A 17,308-nucleotide genomic window follows, 5' to 3' on the forward strand; every position below is an offset into this window, starting at 1 on the left:
CCCAAGAACGTGCTTCAGAAGATAATGTGGAAGCCGCAACCAGTCTGATGTAGGATTAACTGAAAATGCTCTAAGCTTCTGTTAATCACCAAGTATGTGGCCATCTTTATAGGACCATCGGACTCCATTTTAATTTTCCTTTTTTTCCTTAAAGATATTTTTATTTATTCATGAGAGACACACAGAGAGAGAGGCAGAGACACAGGCAGAAGGAGAAACAGACTCCCTGTGGGGAGCCGGAAGTGGGACTTGATCCCAGGACCCCAGGGTCACGTCCTGAGCTAAAGGTAGATGCTCAACCACTGAGCCACCCGGGTGCCCCCCATTTTAACTCTTTCTTGTCAAATTTTAAACTCAACTGAAGTTCAGGGATGGATGTTGCTCCAAACAACAGGCTGGTAATTTTAACATGTGGGTCACAGGGAAAGTGGAATTCTATAGAATTCTCCAAGGTAGAAAGGTGTATGGGCCCAAGGTAGCTTCCACTGCCCATCTTACGAGTGCGGGAAGCGGGTCCCTAGGAAGTTTAGGGACTTGCCCAAGAGCACACAGCCTGGGAAGTGATAGAACTGAGACCTAAACATAGATGTTTAGGTTCCAAGTCCAACACTCCATTCATTACTTGCATCCCCTGATGGATTGCATCGCCAGCAATTTTCTGCAAATACTGTCATTTCATAACCAAGAGAAGTGTTTAGACATAAAGTAGTGGAACTGGAGAGGTGGTTTCAATCCCCGCCTCCCTTCCCACCCATGGCAACCACTCCAGAAGCTCCGACCTCTATCCCTGTTTTCCGTTTCCCCAGTCTGTCCTCTGCTGCCATCCGTGGGACCTCACTCAAACCACCAGCTCATGACTGTTGTCTTTGCTCTGGATCCTGGGAACGGGTAGTAAAGTCAGTGTGGTTCCACGGGGTGGGGGTGGGGGCTATGGCAGTGCTCTATCTGCTCAGCAGCGAGTAACTGCTTGAAATTACACCAATGACATCTTTTTGGGAGGAGGAGCATTTTATCACTGACGTCGTTGAGTACATGTGGCGCACAGTGATAACAAAAAGCAAACTGACTTTTAGTTTTTAATTTTTTTTTTTCATAGACACTGTCCTCCCATTGCCTCCTAGGACACCGACCTGGATTAAAAGACAGGAATCCCCCAGGAAGTACTCACATGTATAAGGCTCCAGGTCCTTTATAAAGTGTTTCCTTTTGGTGGGGGTGTAGACAGGCAATGCACCATCGTAACATTTTGAAAGAAAATGTACTTTTTTTTTTTTAAATTGAGGGGTGTGTGGGTGGCTCAGTTGGGTCAACATCTCCTTTTGGCTCAGGTTATGACCTCGAGGGCCTGAGATCAAGCCCCACATTGGGCTCCCGGTTCATTGGGGGATCTGCTTCTCCCTCTACCCCGATGCTCGTGCTCTCTCTCTAACAAATAAATTCTTTAAGAAAATAAAAAAAAAATTAAAAACTTGAAATCAGGTATGAAACATAGAGTAGATCCCCAAGTATCACAAGGAAAGCAATTTTGTCAAAAAGACTGCTAAGAAGCCAGTCTTAGAGCTTTATCTGGGTTCATATGGGGTTTTAAATTTAGTAGGTTCACATTAGCAGAGAACTTCTAGTTTTGCTTGTCACTGGGCTCATGGAGAAGTGGACATTTTTAATACATTTCAGGTTGAAGCCGGCTGTGTAGGGATTAAGACAGCCTCGGTCAGGCCTGGACATTGTGGCCAGGGGCATAATCCCTAACCTGGCTGAGCATCAGTTTCTCCATCTATAAAATGGGAATGAATAATACTACCTACTTTATAGAGTCATTATAGGCATTAAAACTATTTGCATAAAGGACTTGGCCCTGTACTGCCAGAGTAAACACTCAATACACGCTCATCATCACTTTTGTTCCAGTGGCCAAAAGACCGAATTTTTAATTCTTAGAGGTGTTTTACTCTGATACAAAATTCAGCATATTTCCTTTATTTCTCTCCCACGAGGAACATGGAAATCCTGGTGCGGGTATTTCTGGACACAACCTCACTTCATCGGAGTTACGATTTTCATTTAGCAAACTTCTCCAAGGGCACTAGATGGCGACATTCTCCTTTAAGAAAAAAAAAAAGGACAGAACAAAATAAAACTAAGGTTTCATTAAAACTTTTGCTTTGATAGTTGAAACTCACTGCTACAGATTTAAAAGCAAACAACCCGGGGTAAAGCCGCGTCTCTGAATACTAAAGGCTGTCAGGATCCCAGAATTTCTAGATTTTTCGGTGTCAGGCTAGGAGCAGCATGTTAGGGAAAGCACTCCGTGTGGAGCACTGGGAATTCTGGACTCACACTTATTAACTTAGGTGACCTTGGACTTTACCTTTTAAGATCTGTTGTTTTTTTTTGTCCCTTTATAACGTGAGGTGATTTGGTTAGATGATCTTTGACACCGTTTTCAGCTCTGAAACGCTAGAATTTTTAATAATTCAGTGTTTACTTTCCTGCCAGGCTTTGTGAAGCGTTCCTTGTACTCTAAATATTTGTGAAGCCCGTGGACAAGATTTAATGTCCCTGGGTGTCAACGTTACTTCGGTTACTGCTGATGTATTAAAAATAAGATTAATTTTGGAAGATAAGGATTTATTTAGGGTTTTGAGGTGTGTGTGTGTGAAATCTTGGTCTAAATGTTCCTTAAAAAAAAAAATAAGCAGGACAAACATTTGAATATCTGCATGCAAAATATAAAACTCGAAAAGAAACTTGTCCAAGAGTCATTTTAAAACTATTTCTCTCTCTCCCCCATTAAGTGGAGCCTCGGCTGGATTTTCGAATGTGATAAGGTTTTTCCTAAATGCCAACTGTTTTGAGCGTTCCTAAAAGGATCACAGCAGTTTAAATTGCTGCATAGACAGAAGCGACGACGTAACATTAACTATCGGAAGACCCACAACTCCTTCTCGCATGTACGTGTAAATAAAGCCAGCTTTGGGCATTGGCTGCGATTAAGAAATTCAGAAGTGGCTTGAAATGTTTTTAATTTAAAATAATCAGAGGAGTGGACCTGACAGTGACTGCTAAAGAAATCTCCAGAACAAAATATATTTAATGATTTATTTATAAACCGAAGGCTGCGCCTGCTTTTTCCTTAGGTGTTTCAGACAAGGTAGAAAGAGGATTTCTTTTTTCTTTCTTTCTTTTTTTAATGAGTAGCCAGGGACTATATAGTGATCTTTCTTAAGGAAAGTCACTATTTCAGAAAAAGTCCTTTGGTATCTTTGTCTGTGGCTAGTTTCTTTCCTTTAAAAAAAGATTTACTAACGTGTTGATCATTACCTGGAGACAGACTCCTCCCACAGTCACAGATAAATGATTTATGTGATGAAACTGCGCTCTTTGTGGCACACACGACAGATAAGAAAAAGAAATCCGAGGCATTCGCCAGTCCTCCTGCTCACACGGGTAGAACAATCCCTTTAGCACGAGGGGGTAGATGCACAGGTGAGGGGAAGACACCGATTTGGTGTAGTTTCCCCCTGGAGGGGGAGCCCCGGCCCTCTGAGGTCAGGCCAGGTCGTGAGATAATCCGGTTGCTCAGTATGCATTTTAACCGCAGCAGATGAAATCGGGGTTCTGACAACTTTACAGCAGAATCCCCCCCCCCACAAAAAAAAAAAAAAAAAAAAACCTTTGGCTCATCACCACCTGCATATTCATTCAACTTTCCCAGCGGCAGTTCACTGTTTCCAGTAAAATTTCATGCTGAAAAAAAAGTTGGAATTGCAAGCGCCCTGTCATTCCTGTCACTTGGGGTCAGGAGCACAGACAGGGCTGCAGGAGAGGAGAAACGCGGACGCCCCCCCGCCCCCCTACCTCATCCAGGGCGGAGGGGAGGTCAGAAGTGCAAGCAGCGGCCGAGGTCTGCAGGTCTGCAGGTTGCACCGGCCCCAGGCAGACTCGCGTTCAGGGAACAGCTCACCCCGCGCCTCGCGCACACACACCCCACCAAGTCTTTAGGCTCCAGTTACAAGCGCTGCGTCATCTGCAGGATCACATGGTAATTGTTGCTATTTCAAGGATCAAGTGGCATAAAGCTCCCCCCACCCCACCCCTCGCCTTTGGTACCATATAGCGCGGACGAGCGAGCGCCCCGTGTGATGGGGTAAGGGCGGGCGCCCCGGGCCAGGCCTCCAGCTGCGAGCGGGCGCGCGGGGGGCTCTCCGGGAGCGGGCGGCCGAGGGCGCGCGGGAGGGGGTCTCCGGGGAGGCCGGGCAGCTCTAATTGGTTTCTCAATGAAAGATAAGCACCCGCTCCCCCGGGCGCCTGGGGACTAGCGCTCGGCCTCGGCTCGCCGCCGCTCTTAGACGTCCGGGCGGCCCTCCGAGCTCGCAGCGCGCTCAGCAGCGGGGCCCGCGCCCCGGCCCCGGCTCCCCGCGCCCCGCGCCCCGGGGCAGCGCGCGCCCTCCGCGCCCCTCGCCGTCCGCCCAAAGTTGCGCCCAGGGGCCCCGGGAGGACCATGAGCGAGCTGGAGGAGGACTTCGCCCAGGTCCTCATGCTCAAGGAGGAGAGGATCAAGGAGCTGGAGAGGCGGCTGTCGGAGAAGGAGGAGGAGATCCAGGAGCTCAAGCGGAAGCTGCACAAATGCCAGTCGGTGCTGCCCGCGCCCTCGCCGCACATCGGGCCGCGCACCACCCGGGCGCAGGGCATCTCGGCCGAGCCGCAGACCTACCGCTCCTTCCACGACCTCCGACAGGCGTTCCGCAAGTTCACCAAGTCCGAGAGGTAGGCGCGCGCGGGGAGGGTGCGCGGGGAGGGGCGCCGGGGCCCGCGGAGGGGCTGCTTTGGCTCCCGGGGCCGTCACGTGCTCGCGGGCTCGCGGGGGGCCGCGCCCCGGGGCCGTGGGGGGCGCGGAGGGCACCCTCAGTTTGCAGGCGCCGCTGCTCCCCGCGGGGACCGGGCAGGGGCGCGTCTCCGGCTCCGGGCTGGGGGTTGGGGGGGTTGGGGGGGCCCGGGGAGCTGCGCGCTCGCGGACGCTCCCGGCCGCTGCGATGTCAGCAAGAAAGTGCAAAGGAGCCCCGCTTTCTGGACGTTCGCGTGCCCTGCTGTGACCCCCCCCCAGGTGCGCCCCGGGCGCGGGGTGGGCGGGGGACCCCTCGCGGGCCGGGCTGGGGCCCCGGGCGGGCGGCGCTGCCTGCTGGCCGCGCTCCTGCCGAACCCTCCGGGCAGAAGTTGGGGCGACGAGGGCGGGGCTGCCGGCGCGCCCCCCGCAGCCCCGCGGCCGGCCCTCCCCCGGGAGCGCGCGCCGCCCCGCCCCGGCAGCCGAGGCGCCCATCGATCGGCGGCTGCACTCAAGCGCCTCTGGACGTTGGGGAGGAAGCGCCGGCCCCAGGCCCATTACGGGCTTTTAGTTTCTGGAAGCGCATCTCCGGGATATTGAATGTTCCATTAGGCGGCCTGACCTGCCCTCGGCGTGCGCCGCCCGGAGAGTGAGCTGGGCGCTCGGGGGACCCCGCGAGCCCCCCCGGCCCCGGGCGTGTCCACCCGCCGCTTCCAGGGCTCCGGGGCCCCGCCCTCCCCGTGGCTCCGCGTGGCTCCCCGTGGCTCCCGGTGCACCGAGGGCGGCTGGGGGAGGGGAGCCCAGAGGCCGCGCAGGGGTGAGGAGCGGCTCACCCGAGGGCCGGGCGCTGGGAGGGGGCGGGGGGCGGGGACCGCGGAAGGACTGGCCTGGGGCGCTGCGCGGTTCTGAGGCGCGGTCCAGGGGCAGGGATCTCGGGGCCACACCGCGCACAGGGCACCTGGTGGCCCGGCCGCCGTCCGAGCCCCGCGCGTGGGACACGACGGCATCCGCCCTCCCGCCCTCCCGCCGCCCGCGGGGTCTGGCTTGCAGGGGGCGCTGGCCGGGCTGGGCGGGGGGTGGGGGGCTGCCCGGGGGCACAGGCCGGGCTGGGGGGTGCTGCCCGGGGGCACAGGCTGGGCTGGGGGTTGCTGCCCCGGGGCACAGGCCGGGCTGGGGGTGCTGCCCGGGGGGCACAGGCCGGGCTGGGGGGAATGTCCGGGGGGCACAGGGCAGGCTGGGGGGGCTGCCCGGGGGCACAGGCCGGGCTGGGGGGGCTGCCCGGGGGTCGGGTGGGGGCTGCCCCGGGGCTGTGGCCGGGCTGGGGGGGCTGCCGGGGCGGGGGGCGCCGCCGGGTGCGCATTCCGCGGCCGCCGCCCTGCCCCTGGCTCAGCAGCTGGAATCCATCTGCCCACCTCCTTAAGGAGCCACTTCATCAGCGGTCGCCGGCAGCTGCTCGCCTCCAGGGCCGACGGGCCGGCCGGGGCTTTATCGCATTTTTGGAATTGCAGACGGCTGCGTCCCGGCCGGCCGGGCCCCTCGGCCCGCCCCCCCCCCCCAGGAAGCGCCCCCCCCCCAGAGCCGCTCTCACCCGGGAGCTGGCTCTCAGAGGCGCTTTTATTCTCCTCGACGAGCCATCGCTGCAGGCATGAGAGGAGGTTCTGTGTGCAGGGGAGGGCCGGGCCGTGCTCCTGGGCAGGCTCCTGCGGCCTTGCACCCCCGCCCCGCCCTGGTGTGCCCGTCGGGGTGGGAGCCCCAAGCCCAGGCCTTGGTCCTGCGTAGGGGGTGGGGGTGTGCAGAGCGTCCACAGCCTGCTTCCTCTCCGCTCTGATTGACTGGGGGATGCAGGCAAACTTTCCCCCACTCAGCACTTCGGAATTTTGGTTTTTTTTTTACACTTTCAAATGGGAGCCTGCAGTGTATTTTCAGCAAGCTGACTCATGAGAGTTTCAAGAATTTTGGCAGGTATAATATATGGGGAGAGGGACCCTTGGAATCAGGTGCCCATCTTAGGCTTTGCGAGACAATAGCAACTTAATTATTGGTCTGACACTTCATTCTGGTCAAGAAAGGAAATAAAGAAATAAAGTACTTGGCACCACGGGGGGCTCAGTGGTGAGCATCTGCCTTCAGCTCAGGCCCTGATCCCGGGGTCCTGCAATTGAGTCCTGTATCAGGCCTCCCTGCATGGAGCCTCCTTCCCTGTCTGCCTGGGTCTCTGCCTCTCCCTCTGTGTCTCTCATGAATGAATGAATAAATAAAATCTTTAAAAAATTAATGAAAATTTCCCACACATTTCTTCTCCCTTCCCTTATATTCCCTTTCACTATTATTCATATTCCTCAAATGAATGAGAACATACACTGTTTGTCCTTCTCCGATTGACTTACTTCACTCAGCATAATACCCTCCAGTTCCATCCACGTTGAAGCAAATGGTGGGTATTTGTCGTTTCTAATGGCTGAGGAATATTCCATTGTACACACAGACCACATCTTCTTTATCCATTCATCTTTCGATGGACACTGAGGCTCCTTCCACAGTTTGGCTATTGTGGACATGGCTGCTAGAAACATCGGGGTGCAGGTGTCTCGGCGTTTCATTGCATCTGAATCTTTGGGGTAAATCCCTAACAGTGCAATTGCTGGGTCGTAGGGCAGGTCTATTTTTAACTCTTTGAGGAACCTCCACACAGTTTTCCAGAGTGGCTGCACCAGTTCACATTCCCACCAACAGTGTGTAAGAGTGTTCCCTTTTCTCCGCATCCTCTCCAACATTTGTTGTTTCCTGCCTTGTTAATTTTCCCCATTCTCACTGGTGTGAGGTGGTATCTCATTGTGGTTCTGATTTGTATTTCCCTGATGGCAAGTGATGCAGAGCATTTTCTCATGTGCTTGTTGGCCATGTCTATGTCTTCCTCTGTGAGATTTCTCTTCATGTCTTTTGCCCATTTCATGATTGGATTGTTTGTTTCTTTGCTGTTGAGTTTAATAAGTTCTTTATAGATTTTGGAAACTAGCCCTTTATCTGATATGTTATTTGCAAATATCTTCTCCCATTCTGTAGGTTGTCTTTGAGTTTTGTTGACTGTATCCTTTGCTGTGCAAAAGCTTCTTATCTTGATGAAGTCCCAATAGTTCATTTTTGCTTTTGTTTCTTTTGCTTTCGTGAATGTATCTTGCAAGAAGTTACTGTGGCCAAGTTCAAAAAGGGTGTTGCCTGTGTTCTCCTCTAGGATTTTGATGGACTCTTGTCTCACATTTAGATCTTTCATCCATTTTGAATTTATCTTTGTGTATGGTGCAAGAGAGTGGTCTAGTTTCATTCTTCTGCATGTGGAAGGGAGAAGAAATGTGTGGGAAATATCAGAAAGGGAGACAGAACATAAAGACTCCTAACTCTGGGAAACAAACTAGGGGTGGTGGAAGGGGAGGAGGGCGGGGGGTGGGGGTGAATGGGTGACGGGCACTGACGGGGACATTTGACAGGATGAGCACTGGGTGTTATTCTGTATGTTGGTAAATTGAACACCAATAAAAATTAATTTATATAAAAAAAGAATAAGCTTAAAGGAGGGATGCTGGCCTTCAGTCTAGAATGTCTAGACTATATATCTGAAGAATTAAGACAAGAATGAAGGACAAACAGCCAATTATGCTGCTTCATTGATTAAAGATGTAAATGAAAAAAAATTAATGAAAAAAAAAGTGTTTCTCAGATACAACATTTAGCAGCAAACAAGAGGCCTTCATAAGAAAAGTGTCTTCCACTTTGTAGATGCTCAGGTCTGGAGGTGAGCTGCTCCATCACCTCCTGCACCCCTTGTTTTGGGAAACTGTGCCGTCCTGATGGGCTCGCTGGGCCCGCCCCAAGACCGCTTTATTGCAAAGCTAATGCTTGTGTGCCATTGCTATAGAGTTTGAGTGATAGCTACTCATGAGTTCATTTCAAACTTTACTAGGACACGCAGTTTTTATACGAACGGGAAACGTATTTGGAAAGTACAGGAGTCTGGTGGGCAGAATGATAAAAGAGCTTTTGCCTTGAAGCTCTGTTTTAGAAAATGATGGCAATCTAAAATATTTACATAATAGGTGGCAAAAAATATCCCCAGCATTTATTGCCGTGGAAGGAAATGGGAGACTTCGCTAACTGTTGTAATCAAGTCAGTCCAATTAGCCAGCCTTCCATGTGTCCACAGAGGGTCTAAGGCACAATCTCCATTAAGAATGATCTAAGTATCCAAGGAATGCTTAGATGAAAATTATACCAGGGAAAGGGAAGATCTGAGTGCTCAGCAGAAGTATCAAGTGTACAGTATGATGATCGTGTTCAAAAAGCAAGCGCCCGACTTACTGCAGTCCTCATTTTCAGACCCCATGGAGATGCCCAGTAGGGATCAAGTGAGTTTATTGGAGAACTGTAGGGTATTTTGGATGATGATGATGACATTTTGAATTTATTTATCACTCCCTGCCAGTTAAATTCAAGCATTTCACATAGTTTTCTGTGAACTCTCGATTCCCTGCATGTACATGCTCCACATCAAGAATTCCCTAATATCCACCTAATTCTTCCCCTGAGTTTTTCACACACACACACACACACACACACACACACACACACGCACACACACACACCTAAATTCCTTGTTTTGGCTGCCCTGTTGGCTCAGAGGACTGCAAACACTTGTTGTTTTTGAAGTAGCTGAAGCAAAGGCTGGAATCAATATCAATCTGTAATAGGGACAATAGATCAGATCCCAAAGACGTTTGAGCTATTCTTGTCACAAATCCCTTGATTCTTTCTTGGTGATGTAAATTCATCATTTGGAACTTGAACTTCCCTCCACCGGGACATGGAGGCTTTGGGATGGATGCCCTAGAAAACTCATTGCTTCTTGCGTCTCTAATTCAATTCAGGTCTGATTTAACCTTAATACTAAATCAAGGGATTTGGCCTAATTTTGATATTAGCGACTTCAATGAAATGAGTAACTACCGGCTGAATTCTGGGCCCAGCTTCTTCATCGTTCATATTTTCATAGAGAAAATACACAGTGCTTTACAATAGCAAGGGTGATAGAGCGGATCTGAGAACTCTTGAGTCCCGAGGAAGTCACTTGCTCGAGATCCCACAGCTAGGACATGTGAGGGATGAGTTCCAAACCCAAAGCTTGAGTTTCTAGAGCCCAGGTCGTGAGCTTCCACACTCTAATCACCTTGGAATTGGGCAGGTGGGCGGGTTCAGTCGTAGTAACCAGTAACCGATGAGTCCTTTCAAATGGAAAGAAATGAACGTGTCCTAAATTAGAATAGGATTTGTGTTAAGAGTCCTAGAGCCAGCACTCACCTGACCTTCCGAGAAGTGGCCAGCGAGCTCTAGTGTCCAGCACCCACACTTGGATGTGCTCACCAGCCTGGGGTTTTCTCAGGCCGATCCTCCTCTCGGGACTGTCCTATGCCAGTCTTGCCTTTTGCTTCCCTGATGAGTAGTTTGGTTGAGCCGGTGATCTTGGTTGCCTCCTTTGGGCACCATTTGTTATCTCCTCTGCCTTTGCCTTGCAGACTGCTCGTGCTAATTGCTTTGTCCCTACCATTCCTCCCATTGAAAGGAATTTATTACTAAGTGACACTATATCAATACCAGTTGTCCTTTCCAGATGAACGTAGTCATAGTTTAACAGCTTCGGGGAGAGGATATCCCTTTAGTTTGCTCAGATGAGTAATATTTATGACAAGGGTTTAAGGGGAGTCAGGCCGAGGAGGACAGGGGAGGGTTTTTATGCAGGACGGCTTGTCAACATCCTGGTGTCTTGCCGTGTGTCCCTGGGAGAGGAGAGGACAGATTCTGAGCGTGAGCACTTCACACTTCCTTCCTGTCAAAGCCGTACCCTGCTTTTAGTGATGAGAAAACTGAGCAAATAATCCCTACAGGGCCTTTCCAAAGGATCTCAGAAACGGGACCAGAAGGGTAGTTCAGGTTTCTTAATTTTGCATCCGCACCAGACTTGGTGAATTGATGTCTGGCACGTATCACGTGTCCGTAGTTCTTATTTAGGACCTATTCACGTTGCTTTGAGATGGGCCCCCGTTCTGGGGTCACGTACGTTTTCCAGATGCATTTGTAACATGCCAGGAATTCTCCATCTGAGTCACTGGTCTACGTGTAGGTTGAAAGTTCACATTTACCCATGCATTCGTGAGACATTGGAGTGACCCTCACAAGACCATTTCTGACGGACCTGAAAACACAAAACATGTCGTGTCTTCCTCGTTCCCGAGCGTCCTCTCTCCCCACTGTTAGGAGAGGCCGAGAGTGCATTGATCACCCTTTCTTTGCATCAGATGTCCAGGTGGTTTTGTAGTTGCTCCCAGTAGGGATCATTGTTTTCACTTGCCATTGAGAATTGGCTTATCCGAGTTCAGGGCCCTGTCTTATCCAGAATTCTTGTAGCTCTTGGAAGTGACCGTGAGCTTGGAGATAAACCAGGGATAGCATATCCTGTTTCACAGAAGTGAAAGCTCAGAAGTTTGGGGGTTGTCAAGAAGGAGTCCTGACCTTGAGCCTACCTTTGTTGGTGTGCCACGCTCGTGGGTCCCTGCAGAGACAAGGCTGTATGTGGACATGGTTGTGTGGGTGCGTGTGGATGTACGCGTACGTATACCCGTATGCACAGGTGGCCACTTGTTCGTATGATGACTTTTCAGAAGTTCCTTTTTTGTTGTTGTTGTTTAAAGATTTTATTTATTTATTCATGAGAGACCCAGAGAGAGAGAGGCAGAGACACAGGCAGAGGGAGAAGCAGGCTCCCTGCAGGGATCCTGCTGTGGGACTCGATCCCAGGACCTTGGGGTCACACCCTGAGCCGAAGGCAGACGCTCAACTGCTGGGCCACCCGGGCGCCCCCATACATACAGGAGTCCTTATTGGGAAATTCCTCTACGTTGGCCCAAACCCGCTGCTTGTGGGAAAGGAAGATTCACTTCTTGGGCTGTTGTTATAAACTAGATCGTAGCACCTTGCAGTTGCTCCAGTGCTTGTGCTCGGTCCTGGGCACAGTGCCCAGTGTTGTTTCCCCAGAACTGGCTCCTGGCCCCGGCCTTTGCTGTTCTCTGTCAAAGTACCACCTTCTACTTTGACCCGCTCATGATTTTTCACTCCCTTCTCTTTGTCCCTGGATCTGCCTGTGTTGTCTCTCTCTCTCTTCTGGGTCTCCGTGTTTCTCTGCTCCAGCCTGACCTCTGTTGCCCCTGCCAGATCTCATTTCCAAAAATCATAAAACAGAAAACGTAGAACAGAGTTCTTGCCCCCAAATGCTACTCTTTTATTTTTATTTTTTAAAGATTATTTATTTATTTATTTGCCAGAGAGGGAGAGAGAGAGCACGCATTGGGGCGGCTGGCAGAGGGAAAGGGAGAAGCAGGCTCCCTGCCGAGCAGGGTCTCTAATGTGAGGCTCCGTACCAGGCTTGACAGGGGGCTTGAGCACGGGGCTGGGTTGGGGGCTCCATCCCTGGCCCCCCGGGAGCTTGACCTGAGCCGAAGGCAGACACTTCACCCACTGAGCCCCCCAGGCGCCCCTGCTACTTACTATATCACCTTTTGCGATCTATCCTAACTTCAGACAATCCAGGTTTTATACAACTTGAATTTCCTGAAGTTTAAAAAATATCTGTTGTTCATAATGAAATATAAAATGCCTTAGAATATTTGCTCCATAAACAATGGGTGTTTCCAGAAAGTGTCCACCTTTTAAATAGACTCATTTTATTATATAGAGACGGAGGGGAGGGTAGTCTCCCTGTTTCACCCGGCAATCTTCAACAACAAATCCCTTTTTAGACTCTTAAGCTTCCTCCTCGCTGCTCAGGAAACCTGATCGGTGGGTCCCAGCCTTCGTCGTACATCACGGTGCTTTTAGTCCAAGCCCCTCCGTATTGTTTCCTGTAGATGAACGTAATAGAAACCCGTGCTTCCTTGGAAAATAGTGTAGTTTTCAATTCAATCAATGCAAAGTTGATGTGGACTAGAAAGTCTGAAAATGCTGTCTGTCATTTGTCCTGTCCAGTGTACGAGCTGTGTGTTTATCCTTTTTTTTTAAAAAAGGATTTATGTATTTTTATGTATTTATTTGAGAGAGAGAGGCAGAGGCAGAGGGAGAAGCAGACTCCCCGCTGAGCAGGGAGCCCGATGTGGGGCTCCAGCCCGGACCCCGAGATCACGACCTGAGCCCATGGCAGACTCTGAGCCAGCCGAGCCCCCCGGGCATCCCATCCCTTTCTACTGTTTGACCTATTTGTGCAACTTAGTCCCAAAAGGCCAGTAGGTTGATAGGACGAGTTGATGTGAGCTGATTCTATGATGTACCGGGACACGTGGGTAGTGCTTTGGGGTGCAAGGTGATAACCTGGTTTCATCTGAGTGTTTTACCTATTAAGCTAATCGGATAAGGTGTCTACAGGAATCACCTTGTTGGTTTGCAGTTTGCGCTTGTGGCAGAGGAGCCAACTATAGTTCTTAATTTAATCTCCCAGGTTTATGGCTAACTCAAACTGTTCTTCCTTTCTGGTCCAAATTAGAGTGCTTTGAAATGTGCTTTAATCCTCAAACGTGTCTTTATTTGAGCGCTCTGACCTCAGCCGCTGCAGTAATGCTGCTGATATACATCGTGGGGCTTTTGAAGATACTTGTGTGTTTGCCGCTTACAAATATTTGTGAGTCTGTTTATTCAACTCTGCGCTGCTACTGTTGTCTGAGGAACAAATTTAAAGCCTTTGGGTAAATGTTAATATTTTTCTCGATGCCTTTCCTAGCCCGTGTGGTATAGGTAATGCTGATTTTGTGCATCCCACGGCCACTGAGGAACTTGCTTACATGGGCTCACAATTCTCAAAATAGAAAATTCTTTTATATATTACATTGTAACCCCCTGGGTAGACACCTTTACAGCAAAAATCTCAACCAGAAAAAAAAAAAAATCTCAACCAGATAAAACCCTCCGCTCACCGTATCTACCCCCGCCCATGCTAATTTTTGGAGAAAGGGTAAGAAAAGCACGTATCTGTATGTAGAGCGTATTAAAAACAAGCAAGCAAAACAAAAACCGAACCTTCTAGAGGATAAAACCGGTTCCTACTCGGTTCAGTCTCGTCTCAAAGAGTAAGACCGCTCCAAAGTGTTCAATACGACATCTGACGTCTCAGTGAGGCAGCCCCAAGCTGAGGTGTCAGGACACGCAGGGGTATGGACGTGAGTAGTTTGAGGTTGAAATGAGTAAGAGCTTCAAGACCAAAATTCGTGAATTATTTGTTTCTTGGAAAACCAGAGCATTCTCAGACCTCTCTAGGGAGAGCCTTCGACTTGCATCCTGATGGGCGTCCTCGGCCGGGATGACGGATACACGGCAGGAAGTTGCACATAATCCACAGGCGGTGGTGTCCGTTCACAAGCGTGTGTTGCACATGGGAACGTCACCCCTCTTATGAGTCACCGCAGAAAAAATGTCTGAGAACTTCTGATCTGAACCATGCCTCTAAAAAGCCAAAATCTTGACCCCATGACACCCAAAGCTACTTACTTATAAATAGTGGTTGTTAGATTTACGACACTCTGCGCAGTGCATCCCCTGCAGAGCACCATTTCCCAAAGTGGGGTGCCCGCGGTAGGGGTGGCACCGGGTGCTCGCGGGGCGCGCTGGGGAGTTTGTCTTATAGGGACAACTAGGAATTCCAGTAAGTGAGAACATGTAACAAGCACATCAAAGCCATGCTGTGCCGCTGTTACGGCTTTTTATAAGGCAAAGTTTTAAGGAAAAAAAATAAAAATAGAGACGGACTAGATGGGCATGCAGAGGATGGGGAAAGGTCGCTCTAAAGTCATTAAAAAAAATAAAGTCCTTTTCACAAGGGATGCCGCTGATTGTTTTCATGCTTGTTTTCATACCCCCTCCCCCCAATTTTGGAAAATTCTAGCCACCTGAGTTATTTGTGTGCTTCTCTTTGGTGGCTCTGGGGATCGTTGTCAGTTTCTCCACCCGGGTTGGAGCGGGGACAGAGACCTTGGCAGGAACGGCGGCTCCTGTACATATGCTCTCGCTCCGATGATAAAGCAGCGTGGGTAAGGACTATTCGCTCCAACGTATCATTGGGAAGACACTGGATTTCCCCCTAGATTTATGACTTTCTTTGCCATAGCCCAGCAGGGCCCATGGGTGAATAGGACAGCCGGGAAGGAACAAAGGGTGCTGGGCCCCAGTCCCCATCCGGCCCAGGTCCCAGGGGACTCTGTCCTGGGGCATCTGCTACTACACTGTGGCTTCCCACCCCCGCCCCGGGCCCCCCTCGAATGCCGAGAGGCCTGTGTGGCTGCGAAGGGCGGCAGTTGTGGCATTTGTAGCCGGAAAGACGTGATTTGTTCTTTCTTTTTCTTTCTTTGTAAAAATGCAATTTGGGAACAAGTTTGGAAGGGAAAAATCTGTAAAAAAACAAAAGCCAAAAAACAAAAACAAAAACAAAACAAAACAACCCACCACATTTATTTTCCTGTGTCTCTGTATTTCATCGCCTCATCGGAAATGAGAGTCAAGGAGGAGAAAGCCTTTTTAAAAGCTGTTACTGGGAAGGGAATGGCTTAAGTAGGGAAATGAGAAAAGTAGGAGGGGAAAGGAGAGAGTATGTATGCAGGCGGGAGGAAGAGTTAGCAGCAATCTTGGGTGTCCTGGGGAGCAGGATGCAGGCTGTCCCCCTGCCCCCTGCCTACTTGAGAAAGGGAATCCTTAAGATCTGGATGTAGGATCTTTCCCAAAACAAAGAGGTGCTGGGGGAGGGGACGGGGGAGGAGGGAAGGAGGGGACTGGGGGGAGAGGGGAGGGGAGGATGGAGGGAAGGAGGGAGGAAAGGGGAGGGGAAGAGGGGAGGATGGAGGGAAGGAGGGAGGGAAGGGGAGGGGAAGAGGGGAAGGGGAAGAGAGGAGGGAGGGAGGAGGAGGGAAGGGGAAAAGAGGGGAAGGAGGGAAGGAGGGAGGAGGGGGAGGGGGAGGTTTCAAGGCTGAGCACTAGATGGCAGCAGAAGTATGATAGTTGGCAGCCAGTTGGCAACGGGGCCAGTGGCGGGTCCCAAACCAGGATGCAGCTTTCCTAGTGTTGGCAAAATGTGTCACTGCGTGTGGGCGTGTGACCATTTCCCAGGTCGAGCGGCTCGGGGGACTAGTGAAGAAGCCAAAGGGCACAGCTGCTCCGTGGTGGGGCCTGAATCCCGGGGGAGGCCCCAGCGCGCTGGGCTCCAGGTCCCTGGACCTGGGTGTCGGGGTGCCCGACGTTCCTGAAACCTGCTTGAGGCCCCCGGGGCTCACGTCTGCCTGGGAGAAGACAACCCAGAGAAATGATGGAAAACTAATAGAAGCAGGAAATGTACGTGGGGGGAGATAGGACTGAGATTTCCTGCTCCCTTCTTCCCTCACCTACCACAAAAGAACGAAAAGACAATTATCATTATTGTTTCTAAAGATTTTATTTATTTATTCATGAGAGACCCAGAGAGAGAGGCAGAGACACAGGCAGAGGGAGAAGCAGGCTCCATGCAGAGAGCCCGATGCGGGACTCGATCCCAGGACCCGGGGTCATGGCCTGGGCCGAGGACACATGCTCCACTGCTGAGCCCCCCTGGCGGCCCTAAAAGACAATTACTATAAAAACAGGTTACATCAGTTGTTTGTTAGAGGAAACTTCTAGTAGCTTCTAATAGGTTGTTTGATCTTCTGGGCACTTTTGTGATTCTGCGATCCCATTGAGGAGATCTTAATATGGCCCGTTGCGGGCTGAGGTCCTTCCTGGGAAAACATTCGAATAATCTGGTAAATGATTATTTATACACATTATTATACGCATCTAAATATTTGCAAGAGGGCAGCCCGGGGGGCTCAGCAGTTTAGCGCCGCCTTCAGCCCAGGGCCTGGTCCTAGAGACCTGGGATCGAGTCCCACGTCGGGCTCCCTGCATGGAGCCTGTTTCTCCCTCTGCCTGGGTCTCTGCCTCTCTCTCTCTCTCTCTTTTGCATTTCTCATGAATAAATAAATAAAATCTTTAAAAAAGAATCTTAAAAAAATATTTGCAAGAGAAAAAGTTTTTTGTTCTCATTTTTTTTCCTTCTCTGGGGTGCCCTAAATATAAACTGCCTTTCAGCAGTTTTAGGGTTAAAAGGAAGCGGTGCAGCCTGACCTACCACAGAGGGGTCCATTGTGAGTCACACCTAATGGGCTGGACATTTGGGGATCGACAGCCTTGGGGAGGGCCCTTGGGGCTGCATGTCGGGGCTGTTTGGTGCATTCTGGGCCCCCCTTGGGACGCCCGGGGACTGGAAGCCTGGCCGCATGATGGCATCGTGTGTGATATGGCACCGAGGACTCCTGTGCTGACTTTGGTCTGTCTCCGGGAGCCTGGGGTCGGGGCCAAGCTGAAGTTAGGCTTCAGGTTAAAACGAAGTCGGTTTTG

The 17,308-nt window shown here is 50.8% G+C and overlaps 1 protein-coding gene and 1 long non-coding RNA gene across 3 annotated transcripts in view; one reads left to right on the plus strand and one right to left on the minus strand.

The window, feature by feature from the left end:
• Positions 1-1,903: 1,903 nt before the first annotated feature.
• LOC129507911 (uncharacterized) lies at positions 1,904-5,190 on the minus strand. Its single transcript, XR_008664099.1, has 3 exons — positions 4,715-5,190; positions 3,859-4,027; positions 1,904-2,101 (listed from the first exon to the last, which is right to left on the minus strand). It is a non-coding gene; the product is annotated as an uncharacterized LOC129507911 (long non-coding RNA).
• Positions 4,502-17,308, plus strand: part of PRKG1 (protein kinase cGMP-dependent 1) — a 1,197,536-nt gene continuing 1,184,729 nt past the window's right edge. The window contains exon 1 of one of the 2 annotated variants that reach the window (XM_055322712.1): positions 4,502-4,767. In XM_055322712.1, the coding sequence (XP_055178687.1) occupies positions 4,502-4,767 (266 nt within the window). Of the gene's footprint in view, positions 4,768-15,608; positions 15,634-17,308 lie in introns of those variants that run through there. The other variant, XM_055322713.1, reaches the window with a different exon arrangement.

The sequence above is a fragment of the Nyctereutes procyonoides genome, unplaced genomic scaffold, assembly GCF_905146905.1.
Source record: "Nyctereutes procyonoides isolate TBG_1078 unplaced genomic scaffold, NYPRO_anot_genome, whole genome shotgun sequence".
Lineage (NCBI taxonomy): Eukaryota > Metazoa > Chordata > Mammalia > Carnivora > Canidae > Nyctereutes > Nyctereutes procyonoides.